This window comes from Coccinella septempunctata, chromosome 6 (assembly GCF_907165205.1).
Source record: "Coccinella septempunctata chromosome 6, icCocSept1.1, whole genome shotgun sequence".
Classification (NCBI taxonomy): Eukaryota; Metazoa; Arthropoda; class Insecta; order Coleoptera; family Coccinellidae; genus Coccinella; species Coccinella septempunctata.
Window position 1 is genome coordinate 31,030,562 of NC_058194.1, and position 14,752 is coordinate 31,045,313.

Here is a 14,752-nt window from a genome sequence, read left to right on the forward strand (position 1 = left end):
TGAGTATCTGGCTTTGAGAAAGAATGTTTTGGAGTCGATCACAAACAAAGAAGAAAAATGACCTTAGAATCGCAAAACCTTAGTTTCAGAACTTGAATGTCCTTTGAACAGTGAAATAACACATAATTTTTTCATGGTACAAAATTCCTCACTGAATAAAGAGTTTCACTGAGCTCATGCAGTAAAATTATGATATCAGTTCGTGCTTCAACTTTTTTGGAAATGTTTGAGGAGTAACGGGTATAAGAAAGGTAAATTTAGAGCAAAATTAAGACTTTGGTGTTTATCCAACATACTATGATGAGGTTCCTATGATTCTTTATTTTCATCGATTATTCCCTCAAAATGTCCTCAAAATGGGTCGAATTGACCAGGAGCTAGGGTTGACTGGGCTTTCCTTAAATTTTACCAAATTTCATTTAGCGTTTTCGACGGATTGATTTCCAAATGTCCCTCTTTCGAAAAAAAATTGCATATTCACATCTCCATCAGTCTGCATAACTATTTTTATAGTCCGTATTTCATTATTCGAACAAGATGATTGACTTGTATGTTGCAAAGTGCTCGGGAACGGCGTTTACCTGCTAGGAATTCGAATTAGACGTATAGCCGTACCCAAAACGCATTCCTTCAAGTACTCGAACTATCTACTTACTCACCTTTGTCAGACAAGTATCGGTCGATGCTGGTCTCGCATGTGGAACGCGGATACAAGCCAGTCATACCAACATTTTTCGACATGCTTTCTCTAATCGACGCAAAGGTTAGGTTGAGGACCCTTTTTCAGTCCTCAGGAACAGGATACATTTAGATCAACACGTAACGTCTCTCACTGGTTGAGTTTTGTCGAGTAGAAGCATCAGGTCAGTCATTCAAAAAGGACCTTTTCCATTCCTCAGGATACACTTTGACACTAGTAATGTTTTGTGGAGTTTGATTATCAGGTTCATCCTTTAACAAAATGTAATAATAGGTTCATATCGTCAGAAAACTTTTTTTTTTAGGCTAGGTTGGGTTAGTTCAGGGTAGGTTGGTTCAGATTAGGTTGGAGGCTAGTTTAGGTTAGGTAAGATTGAGTCTAGTCGACGTCAAGGTGGAATTTGAGGATCTTTGTTGAGTCCTCAGGTTAGAACGTCTTTAGTTATTGGTTAGGTTAGTTTATAGTAAGTGGAAGTTTTAGGTTGGGTCAGTTTAGGTCAAGTTTAATCGATGCAAAGAATGGGTTTGAGGACATTTTGGGTCCACAGAAAACATTGAGACGTATCAGACTCCTATTACCGAATAAAACTCGATTCCCCTTGAAATTCGTTAATTCTGAAACAACCACATACACATCGTATGTACATGAAGGTGTATAGACCTTCATAAGAAGGTCAAACTTTTTCCTCAACCTTCAGACGAAAAAATTCTGAATTTTACCGACGTTTTTGGTAGAAAAACTCTTTAGACTAATTCTCCACTCTGAGTAACACGTTCATTGTGCTCATTTCCAATTCGTACATTGAACATAGACGTGCAGGAAATATGGTTCAAGTGTAAAGGCTACCGACCGAATAATTCGATTATACGAATTGGTTAATGTAGCTTGAAATATAACTGTCCCGCTTTTCCACAGCGAAAGTGTACCGTATCTTTCTTTGACGCCATTAAAATTTGAGGAAGAGATGGAGGAATTATTGGGGATAAAGCAACATTTCCATCTTGTTCATTGGAAATAAAGTGATATGTCCAAATACCTTTATTATACGGATAGAAAATGAAATGTTTCTTATTCTTCTACTTGTATTCTTTGGGTTGAGATATCTCTGAAGAAATTTTCTAAAGCAAACTGTGAAAAATCTCCTTTCTCACAAAACGACAACGTTCTGCGTTTTCACAATGATGGAGAACTTCCGCATTGAATCGGTAATAGGAAGTGAAAGAACAATTCATCTACTTAAACACTTCTGACAGGCCTAGCGCGTTGAAACGAAATAAAATGAGCAAAAAGTGTTGAACGTGATCGATTCTAGACAAGGCGCGTTTCATAAGCGGATAATATTCACAATAAGTCCTTTCCCAATAATTAATATAGAATTCATACGGCGTACAAGAGTCGAACTCTGTAAAACTAACCTCATTCCGGACAATGATGAGAAAACCCGTTAGTCTTTATGGCTGCATTCACCGACGAAGTGAAGAGGCTGAGGAATTTCGATCGAGAATGTAGATGACGAAATGATCCATCAGCGGAATGCAAAAATGCACGAAAAAAAATTAGCTGCGTGTAATTTTGCATCTACACCGTTGATAACTTCATTAACATAAACATATCTGCGAGTTCATTGTTCTTAGAAGTAGAAATAAATCAGTTTTGCCATCAAAACAAATCCTACATCAAAATCATAAATGAGTCTGCTCGTAAATGATGTGGTTTCTTCGTATCCTCAAATGTTGACGAGCAATAAAGTCCAAGATTTGATTTGTCATCACAGAGATCCTGAATTCTTTCCTTATCGAGACAAGGATGATTCAAAACGTGACTTCACGAGGCATCGAAGTATTAACGAAGGCTCTTGCTACGTCGTTGATTGGGCACTTCCAACAAGAAGGGTCGCTCCCTGTGCTTTCCGCTTGAAGGTGCTCTACATCCGTTTTTGGGTACAGAGATAGTCTCCACTTCCGTCGACAGCCCATAGGCGTGATATATCGCTCTGGAAAGTGAATTGCATGAGTAACTTTGAAAACAATGCTTCTTTCATTGAGCGATGTGTATTATGTAAGGTAGTAATCACAATCGTATCACTTTTGTGGTTTCTTCTCGGGTTTCACGACTTTAAAACACTAGTGCCATTCCACTATCACCGTTATGCTGTTCACAGGCTATAGGATATATTAAAATATCCAGCAGGATCTCGGAGATTTTTCTCCCCCTCCCTGAATTTCATATTTCACGAATTCTCCTTAATCCGAATAGCCTTGCCCTTACAAGATGAAGTTATCACTGATTCCTCTCAATTCCCTTACAGATGCAGATTATTTCTTTCAAGGAGGCTGCGGTTCGCACTACATGTATCTCGAGACCATACAAGAGGAGACATCAGATGATCTCCAATCGGACAGTGACCTCTCGGAAGCTAGAACATCTCCGGTAGGCTGGTTAGCGACCGACTCAGAAGCTGGATCAGTCATCTGCATCGACAAAGGTGAGATATAACCACTTGAGCAACATCAGTTTTTGGCGGAATCGACGTTCTAAGAGGGGTACGCCACTGGTACACTCGTCGATTGTTCGCGGCAATCCGGGATACACAGTAGCGTATTTCAGGTTGCCTAGCTCCACCTGTTGACTGCTCATTCGTATTTTCCGCGTTTCTTTCCGAAGAAATGAATCTTGGAGGAGTTCACAACTAAAGAAATGAATCTGATTATTATCTGGTGGATTAATACTGTTTTTTGGTTAGAAGAGAGGAAATGTTAAGGTTGTAGTAGTAGACGATTGAATTTTTCTCAATTTTGTTATGAAATCTCAGTGAGAATCGTGGCATTCAATTCAGAATGAGATTTTCGATGCATTTACTCTTCCAAATCTTGTATCTTTGCTAGATTCGCACTGGAAAGCCTGTCGATCTCTTCAAAATCCTCCATTTTTCATTTCCAGATGTCTTGGACTGCGAATCTGACAGGGAGCTGGCCTGCCCTGCCAAACGCCGTAAGCAAGACCCGAACTACCTCACTGTCGGCCTGGATGACGACTGCCAGTCCATCAGCCGCTCTAGCAGTCTTCTCCAATTCGAAACCCTCGAGAAACAATGCCAAGAAACCTGCAACAGTTCGCCCAGCGTCTATTCCCAGTTCAGCTTCGACTCCCTAGACGTCCAGCGCAAATCCAACGTGAGTCCGGACAGTCTGGACCGTGCTCAGAGCGACGGCGAGCAAGAATGCGACTACTATAAGGTCCTGAAGATCGACGTGCCCCGAAAGAAGGAGAACAAGTCCTTCTACAATGCGACGCAACGTTTTGGCGGTAGCGACAGCAGTGACGCGGGTGACAGTGACGGCACGTTGGGGGGGTCGCGGTCTTACGACAACCTGCGGAACTGGAGGAGCTTCGATAGTTTGCCCACGCTGAACGCGACCAAGCCGAAGACCAAGGACGAGGTGTCGGTGGAGAATCTGAGCGAGGACAGCGGATACAGCGACCACCTAGGCAAGTTTAACGACGCTTCGCCGACGTCGCCTGGCGACATGAAGCCAAGGTTCGATTTGAACCCGGAACTGTACAAAAAACCTAAGACGCACGTGGATTTCAACGCCTACGACGGTGAAGGTTTCCAGAGCTTCTCGGGGAATTTCGGGACCAGCTACCAGGACCTCAGCGTCTTCGATAAGTACGACGTCTTGGAAAATCACCGTAGTCCCCTGATCGAACGCTTCATGCGGCGTCGCGGCGCTGTCCAAGATACCACCGTGACGAAAAACGTAAATATAGAAAAGTCGCAGGAATGCGGACTGGCTTCTAAATATAATACCGCGTCCGCCAGTGAACCCAACCTGCTGGTCGCGGCTTCAGTAGAACATTCGCAGTCCGTCGAGAATTTGCACCTAAACTCGAAGGGTTTGTTGGACGGCAACGCCTGCACCTGCAGCAGTGTCCCTAAAGACTTGAACCTGGTGAAGGACTGTAAATGGCGTTTCGAGGACGGCGCGCATACTTCCGTCGCTGCTAAGAACTTCGACATAGCCGATTTGAACGTGGGTGACAGTGAGACCGGTGACAGTGTTAAAAATTCCAGTTGCAACAGCAGCAACCTATCGGAACTCCTCAGTTTGGACCTCGTGGAACTCAAGGAAGAGATGTCGTTCCGTAGAGAAGGCAGTTACGCCGAAGCCATGGCCAACAGGGTCGATTTGAGCGACGACGAGAGCAGCTTGATCAAAAAGCCGATCCTTAAACGTCCCAGGAACACGTTGGAGGAATTCGACAGTAAGGTCTTGAAAGCGATATCGGAGCAGAGCATCCAAAGCGTTGGGACCAGCATTACGAACCTCAACGAACGTAAGGTGTTACCTTCCAGTCCAGTGGGTAAATCCATCGCCAAACAAAACAGGTACTTCACCAGCACACCCAACGTATCCATGGCGAGACCAAACCCGACCAATTTCGAACAGGACGAACGCAGACGCTCCTGTTACGACGTCAGACGGAAGAGCTCCTTGATCGACAGGAGCACCAGTACCAGCGGAGTGTCAGATTTCGACGACAAGACCATAACCTCCGCCAAATCGCTGGGGGAAACGTCGTCGAAAGGGGTCCATTTCAACCCCTTGGTGGACGAGGTGAACTGGAACGACGATTCCGAATCCACTGGGACCATAGAGCGGGAGTCCAGTTACAGTCTGCAGAGCACCCCGGATCGCGAACTATCCCCACCATCGACACCTGTTGAACGCAAGAGCTCCAGGTCCCCGGAACCGGGAAGGATGTCGCACAGCCAGCCGGATCTCAACTTCAGGGAGGAAAAATTGGAATTCATCGAATCGCTGAGATTCTTCCAGGGCGATCTAGCTAAAACCAAGAGTCAGCCGGATATGAGCATCAAGTTGAAACGAAGAGGTAGTCAGCTGATGAAGAAAGACAAGGACGGTTGTCTGATAAAGGCGTACGTAGACGGGGATGGGATACAATACAAACACACCCATCTGGACCTGGACAATGTATACGGTATGAAGACTCCCACTACCACGGCGCCCGGTCACGTGCAGGGCCCCAACACCGACAGCGTGCACTCGAAGTCAGTCGTCGGTATGGCAGCGAAAGCAAGAGATGCGGCGTCCCGTAAAGACAAGGGTAGAATAGGCGGTTTCTTCTCGAGACTGGCCAGTTTCAGATTCAGCGCGAGAAAAGACGCGAAAAAGAAAAACGGCAACGTCCCCTCCAGGGAAACAGCCCCCAGTGACTTGTTACAACTAGGCCCTCAAGTGCGCCAAGCCACGAAAGACGATTACATCTACATCCCTCTGAAAGGACCCCCAGTGACAGAAAACAACAATGTGAAACGGGAGGAAAGTGAGAAAACCATCGGGAAAGTTAGCGGGAAACCGCCGGTGCCGCGCGCGCCCCCTAGGGTGGTTGGCGCAAGCGTCAAACGGAACGCCGCCGCCGGCCAGCAGGGTGGTGAATCGCACGAGAGGCGGCGGAGGAAGACTATTGATTCAGGGTCCAGGCCTCGGCCAATGGAGCCCATGGGGCTTATCGAAACCGACTTGGACACGCAGGTGACGGTCATCACCGATGGTGCCGATGTGAAAACGCGAAGTTTGTTGAATCTGGGGGCGGTTCAGGCCCCCAGGCTGCAGCTCTCCGTGGCGCCCAGGGAGGCCCAGAGGCCCCACAAATCCATGGAGTTCCTGCTGGACAAGGAGAACATCAAGGTCGTCGAGGTGAGTCGAAAAACACCAATTTTACCGCCCCTAATCGTATCCGCAGAATTCCCAACGATCGATACTGTGTCACCTAGTTCATGTTCTTCCGTAACTTTGACAAAATCTCGAGAAAACCTCAAAATTCTTCACTTCCAAACGTTTACAACGTTCGAAAACGATTTGGTTAATTTATTTTGGTAACGAGGTTAATAGGCTAGTACACAGCGACCGATGATAAGAAACGCAGTTTGGCTCGGTCAAAATAGCTTTGCGATCTCTATAATACGACCATCTGTACCTCCATTCTCATCCTTAATATCCTCGTAAATTCTACCCACCGCAACGTAAAAACAATACTTCGAATCTAAATGAGTGCTCGTTTCGAAATTTGCCAAGCGACAATTAGCGTGAAACAATCGAGTTCGGTGATAAGTTTAGAGGTCATCCACTATCTGCAATACCATTTTAACTCGACCTCTTTTAACGTGGGAAACCTACAATGTAATTTTTCAACTCGTATTGTACAAGGCGTTTTTTCATTTCTTCATGTTGACTAATAATAATCGTGTAGTACAGAATCTATTAAATCGATTGAGCTGAGTTGTATCAGCAACAGGTTATACCGTTAAACAGCTATTAAAATTGAATTAGGCCAAACGACGCCACTGACGCCAGGTATAATTCAACGTCTCTTCTTCAATAATGATATTCATCCATTGTTATCAGTTTGGTAATGCTCGTTTTACGTCTAGTCCCCCTTATTGCCCTCAAGGGTGCACTTTCTACCTTGGTGTGCAATAGAAAGGGATTTCTCGGAAATATGGGCTATTGTTTGGGTTCAACTTACGTTACTTTTCCCGCCAAGGTATTTTTGGAAGCTCAGACGGTTATATTTACAGGTTGAGTTTTGCCTAGAGGTTATTCCAACCAAAACAACTATCAGGTTGGATGGAATATTTGAAATTCCAAAGAAAAACCCCATAGCTATACTAGATTTAAAAAGCAACTTTATTAGTTTTTTTAACATTTTATTATGTAATAAAAATCGCACCCTTCGCAATGCTTATGAAACATTGATTTGCATCGAGCAGAATGTAATAAAATTTTTGCTTATATCTCCCATGATTCTAAAATTTTGTCTACTTACAGTCTCACCTACCTGAAGATGCTATTTTGATAACGAAACAGGTGTAGGGGTTAGAAAATTGATCCTATTGAAAACGAAATTGAAAATCATGTAATACAGTTTTTGGTTTCAACTATACAAGGTATATTCGAATATGCAGCGTCTCTTTTCAACACAAAATATATTTTTTTAACGTATCAATTTAGCTCGATTATTTTTTTTGCGATTCCAGTGAAAATAAACGGCAAATCCACATTTTTCTTGTCAATAACTCATTTGAACCTAATGATAAGAGGGCAGACGTGACTGCAAAGTTTTATTCTTATCATTGCATTCATTTATATTTTTAATTGTAGTACTGATGAATAAAATATGAAAGGCTGCTTTATTCAGTTCGTTGCTCATTGAAAAGATAATTTTGGCATCCTTTCAATTATGTTATCGTAAATGATTTGATTCATTCGAAGAATCGTATAGGAATTTTTAAGTTCCCATGAATGAAAAAATGTGAATCATCAAACTTCAAATTCAATTGAATTTAGTTACTTTATCAATTATACTTATAATTCTTACTTTACCATATGCTTTTATCTAATTACTGGATCTCATTGACAATTAGGAAACCATCATAAATAATAAATATTCATTAGATAGAGTGCAACTTAGTTTCAAGAGTTGGGTTCTTTGAATTTTTGGTATTTTTATGGTACGTAATGGTCTTAATGAGAAAACTGGAAGACGTGAGTGATATCTTGTGTTCGAAAAAGATTCATCAAATAAATAAAACCGTTTGTGAGATAGAATTTTATTCTTCTATGTTTTTTCAACAGCCTGTATCTTTTAAATAAAGGCGATTCGGAAAAAAAGGGATAAAAGTGTTTCTCTTAACCTCAAAAATCTACTGTTAAAATATTTGTACGAATTAAAAACTCGCCCTGTATTACATCCAACTATCCTATCTAGTCTCTTACGTATATTCAATGAATTTTTATTCATTTTATTAATTTCACCCTTTATTTCGTACAAAATTTCAACATTTTGCCACCTCAAAATCAAACGATTCTAGCATTTTTTAGCGCCTATTTCTAGGGGCTTTATCCCTTTCAAAATGATCTTGGTGGGCCTTTTCTGAAATAACCATTATAAATATAATCAAACGTTTTTTTACCCCACCCAGTATATTTGCTGTTTAAGTTTCTTTCCGAAAAACTAGAGCCTAATATTCCATTATCAACTTTATTAATTATTCAAAAGCAACCCTTACAGCAATGACCTTGAACTCTTCGTGCCTGACCCGGTTATTGTACACCCCCATCGAAACCACCCTCGTGGCGGCTTACGTGTACTATTTAGTTGCTGTATGATCGATCTCAATGCGGACTCGCTATTAATTTATACAAATCCAGTGGATCATTGAAAATTAGTGCTTTTCCACTCTCGTTAGACTTCAGTGCTTGACGTCGAAGTGTTCTGCTTGTCCGCCCCATCGAAATGTGGTATTTCTGGAGGGTTGTAACGATCCCAATTCCGGTAGATATGCTGCATTATTCATTATTTTAATTTTATCTAATGAAAAGACGGTATTCGAGGCGTTATTTCATTCTTTATGACGAACACGCTAACTGAAAAATTAGGTAAATATGTTCGGTTAATTTGAAATCGTGCAATTTCGCCACCCCTAAATTTTCATTAGGGCGTAATTAAGGAGTTCGTCGCTGGCTTTATTCGCTTTTCCGTTTTCTCCTCAAAGGGAAATTTGAATGTTTTTCGATGCTATTTCGAGCGGAGTAATTAGACTTCCCAGACTCCCTACAGCGGAGTTCCTGGATGCCTTGGTTTCTATCGAATTTTCTATAAACTTAGTCCGGGAAATTCGAAGACGTCGGAGTTGATTTTAATTCGTTATATTATGTTTCTTGCTCGGGAAAATGCCGAACTCATTATTTTTGCGAGTTGACCGAATTTAATGTTGTCGAAAAAAAATTTTTTTTGGAATTAGACCTTATTATTATTCGATGATGCCGTGTCTGAATGTCATACGTGATATGATCATTTTCTTGCAGCGATAGAATTACAAAACAATGAAACATGATATTGGTTCTTCCAATTAGCATGTGGGGAAAAATGGAATATTGAATTTTACATGGACGGTTTCAGGCAGCAGTAATAATGTATTGTTGTTTCAATCAATAACTCGTTTTCTGGGCGTCCCAAAGAAATATTCGATATACTCTCTTCTATTTTCAATAACTCTGAGAACTGTTGCAAATTAACAACCATATCGAATAGAAATACTGATGCTGATGGGTTTACCAAGAAAGAGGAATTATTAAATTGGTACTGCCTGATTTAATCATAATTAAATATCGAATATTTCATAAAATAGCCGAGTTAAATCGAATTCCTGTGAAATACTGCACATTTGCTCTCTGGAAATAGTGGAAATGTAAATTCCAACATAGAAATAGTTCAGAAACTGGTCAAAATCCAACATTTTCAATTTTTCCTATACCCTTTTTCAGTTATCACAATTTTGCTTGTCCTGATCTTTCATCTTGGGAGATTTTTTCTTGTTTCAAACTTTAGTCCATTTTTATCTCAGTTTTCCCAATATTTCATTAGTTTTTCGATTTATAACCCACCTCTTCAATATTTCAACATATTCACTACCCCTTCTGTAATTTCTCCGAATTTAGTTGAAGGTTTGTAGGTAATAAACAGGGTGGGCAAAATTGGTTGTCTACTGAGGGGATCTCGAGAACTATAGCAGCTAGAAGAAAACGGATGATACATTCTCGAGCTCTTTTTTCATGACTAATCCAAATCTGAAGACAGAATCGCTTTTAGATGCCGAGTTATGAACAAAAATTTAGATTTTGACGATTCCGAAAAGTTGACATAATTTTTTTGTCATTGAAGTTACAGATCTGAAGCTTGAACCTTCTTAGGCACTCTCATACGTAGAATCTACTGAAATTTCAAAAATAACCTCGAAAATAACAAATTCAATAAAAGTTTGCATTTGAAAAAATGAAAGTTCACCTAATGATTCGAATTGAAGAAATATTCTGAGCTCATCAGTGGATTCTACGTAAAAAAGTGCCTGTAGAAGGTTCAAGTTTCAGATTTGTATGTTCAAGGACAAAAAAGTTATGAAAACTTTACGAAATTGACAAACTCAAAAACGAAGTATCGTAGGAGGCTGCGGTTTTCAAAGAACCCAACTCTTGAAGTTAAGTTGGACGCTATCTCATGAATATTCAAACGTTTTGTAAAATTATAGTATTCTTCATATTTTCTAATATAATGCGCCGTTTTAGAGTAATTTGATGGTCAAAAATGAAAAATTTCTGTGAGATTCGAAAAATTGGGTACTTTGGGTGAAAGCAACTCTGTTTAAAAGACCAACAGATGTGTAGTGTCACAGATTTAGCTAGTTATTCTGAAGGTAATTTTGTTATTCCAGGGGTGGCACAGCTCATTATGAAAACTTAAAATGGCTATATCTTTTTATCAGTACCGAATCGGAAAAAATGGTATAAAAAAAAGTGTTTCTTTTGGCCTCAAGAATCTACCGTTGAAATATTTCTACGATTCAAAGACTCGCCCTGTAGATCTTCGTGTATAGGAACAAATCTAGATTATTGTAACTTGTATTATCTCGATCAATCAAATTTTCACGCAATATGCAAATTTTTCGGATCCTTGGTTCGGTTATCAATCACCAACAAATTTGATGTTGACGTCTTGTCGCTGATTAATCTTTGTGAGCTGCCATCCGGCAACAGCTTGCATCTCTACACTATTTTTAACCTTTTGAATCCCGTTGCAATCGATTCGTTTTCCTCCGTTATAAATAGTCCAAAACTCGCACGGATCATACCATAAGGCACACAATGGACGCACGTCAGTCGTTTCCGGTTCAGAAAAAACCCGGAAATGCCCTCCTGGATTCCCCCAACAGTTACGCTCGACTACGGGCGCATTCTGCTACTACCGTGAACGTTTCTACTTTGTTTCATTCATTATCTTCGGTATGTTGGATGTAAGAGCGATCTAACAAAGGGATTGGTTGAAAAGGCGAAGTTTGGATGTTTAAATGGTGAGGTGTGAGAGTTTCCAGAGCGACTTATCTGTTTTTCAACGGTTGCTCAGTCTGGGTTTTGTCATTTCCTGACAGGGAGTAAGAATGTTTCAACTCGCCTTCTATGTTCTTCCTATAGTACTGAAGAAGCATTCAACAATAAATGCTTTTTGCACGTCAGTCGGTCAGAGTCACAGTTTGTAGTTTGCTGCTAGTTAATTAATACAACAACAATCCAGAAGGCTAACTTGACCGTTTACCTGGGAAATGGTACAGCAGACACAGAATATCCAAATTCTTCTACCTATACTCCATTCACATTTATTTTAGCAGTCGGTTGGCCATGAAATAATTTTCTCAAGTTTTTGTAACTAGAACGGAGTAAGGTTGGCACTCATGAAATGTCGTTAATGTCATAACGCCGTTGCCACAACTAATATCAATTTTTATTACGAAAATGCCTAAAGTGATTGAAAAAAGTGACAGGGCTTCAGGAAGGGCTATTTAGAATTCAGGTCTGCTCATTCAAATATAGTTATACCCTGATATTCTAAAATCCACAATACGTCAGATGCTAGCGAACATATTCAATGTAAGAGAATTTATATAGTGTTTCATCTGAATCTAAACGACTTATATTTCAGCTGAATATTTCCACAATCAGAAAGATTGTGAATGAAGAAGATGACAAAGAATTTCCTTCTATTGGGGGGCCCAAAAAAGTGGTGGCATTTGAGAATTTTATGTTTGAGTGAATTAATGCGAAAAATTTACTACAGGATTTTCGATTAATGTCATCGTAGAATAAATTCCCGAAAATTGATTTTTCTATTTTTCATTTGACTTGTCCTATACATTGCAAATGTCTTAAGGTACCAATAAATACCCAATTATTATTATTATATCAATGTATTAAGATGAACAGCCACAAATACGCGCCTGTTGTCCTGTTAATTGTTTATTCATGTGAAACTTCCTTTAATTCCTTTTACTTGAATTGATGCAAGATGATTTTTGTTGAAGAATTTAACATTCTTGTAATTATTTGTTAATTCCTTCGGGAGATACCCATTCCCAACCACTGCATCATATGCATTTCATCTTCGGGTTAATATTTCTGAAATCTACAACTGATGTAACGTATTCAAACTTCGGCCAAAGAAGGTAACGAACATTAACTCTCCTCAAGCTAGTGCATATTATGATATTATTCTGATCTCTTGTATTTTCCATGCAAATAAATGGATTTGGTATGTCTTCAATCAGTTTGTATAAACTTAAATTATGTTCGTCACATATTTTCCGAAGAGATTCGACATTGTGATAAAATACGTAATAACAGAAACTTTTACGTAGAACGGGCAACATAGCGTTGATTTAAAACCAAGAAATGTTTTGACAAGCTTCATAACCCCACATTTTGTACTATACAGAGTGAAATGTGTCAAATTTCCATGGCCAACCGAGTGCTAAAATAAAAGTGAATGGAGTATACTTGATATGGGAGAAAATAAACTTTTTGACTGAATTCCAAGAGTCCGCATTTTCTCAATGGAGCCCAATATGGAGATATAGTAAATGACGATCGTGAAAATATCGCTATAAATTCGAAATAACACAGAATTCTCGCCCACGCCGCCAACTGGATCCGAAGGTGTGCCAGATAAGCCAATTAGACATGATTATAAAATATGCCCACGTTCGAGGTTCTAGATGCATTCGTGACAGAACCCTTACCTCTCAACTGTTCAATATCGGGCAATAGCTCCTACATTATGTGTATATTATGGTAAATTTCACGGTATACGTTAGCGACACAGAACAGCAGGGAGGATGTCATGTACGGGATATCAACTTTATGCGAGATATGGTCGATATAAAGGTTCAATGTATGTAAAACAGGCGGAAATGGTTCGCATTTGCTCTTTCCAACAGTCACAGTACAGGAATTTATGAGATAGTACCTACGGTTGATTCTTTCCTAGCATTTACCGTTCGAATTGCCGAATTGGTGTGGTGCAATAAACTATTGTTTTACGACTATGAAATCATGTTGATTTCCTACGAGTATGATAATCGAGCACGCTCTCCAAAGATGGTGTCATTCAAAGACTCGTCAAGACCGAACGGTTGCACTGAGGTCCATGAAATTTCGAGATACGTTACTAGAAGAGTTGCTTTTTCAGAATATGTATCACCCTTTGCTATACGATAATTTTTTCTAGGAGATACGCATGTCTGAAGTTGAACTTTGAAAATTTTCATTCGGTGGACAAGACTGAATTTTGTGTAGCAGTATATTTCGAATATTTCAGAAATATTGAACCTTAATATATCTCAAATTTTCAGTGTTTTTGTTCCCTTCTAAATTATAAATTCTTCCGCGTACGCTAGAATGGAAAATTGATCATTTGCATCAAATGAAAGGCGAACTGAAATGAAAAATGTTGCGTGTAAACACTCTTACTGTTATACGTAACGTTGCGTGTATAATACGCTTCGAGTTTCATGAATACAATCTATCAGGTCCTTCTAACATCACGTTTTTAATTTTTCGCTCAATTGGAATTTCAATTAGTACTTCGAAGAAATGGTAACGGTTTGACACGCGACCATATGAAGAGAAACAGCTGCTGGTGGTAATATGAAGATTAATCTTACACAGATGCGCCTTTTGGCTTAAATCGTTTGTAACATCTTCACTAGTACGTACTGGTTTGTATCATTAGGAGAATGTTATCATTTTATCAGGATCAGTGTTAAAAACACTCGGTTTCAGTATTTGATGTTGCTTAAATCTTTCTGTCGAGAATACTGCCATTTATTTGTCAGAACGAGGACTCAGTGAGTGATGTAGATTGTAAAACGTCATATCTTATTGTTGAATAAGTCAATTTCAAAACGAAAATTTGGAAGTTCAGACATACATTTCAAATATAATTTTTCTTGAATTGTAGAAAATATATTTTATGAATTTCTCTTGGGGTCGATGAACGCAGTGCTTCTCAACTCAACATACCCTGCAGAAATGCTATTAAATCGACTCCGTTCTGGAAATTATCCAGAGAGTCTTCAATTTCCTTCACACAGAGACGGGGTTTACCAAATGACAAAGGCTGCTACTGCCATGGCTGCGG

General features: G+C 39.8%; 1 protein-coding gene across 1 annotated transcript in view; it reads left to right on the top strand.

Moving 5' to 3' along the window:
* The window catches only part of LOC123316058, a 40,298-nt gene that overhangs the window by 10,343 nt on the left and 15,203 nt on the right, over window positions 1-14,752 (top strand). The window contains exons 3-4 of the mRNA XM_044901977.1: window positions 3,009-3,185; window positions 3,641-6,423. Of these exons, the coding sequence (XP_044757912.1) occupies window positions 3,009-3,185; window positions 3,641-6,423 (2,960 nt within the window). The remainder of the gene's footprint in view (window positions 1-3,008; window positions 3,186-3,640; window positions 6,424-14,752) is intronic.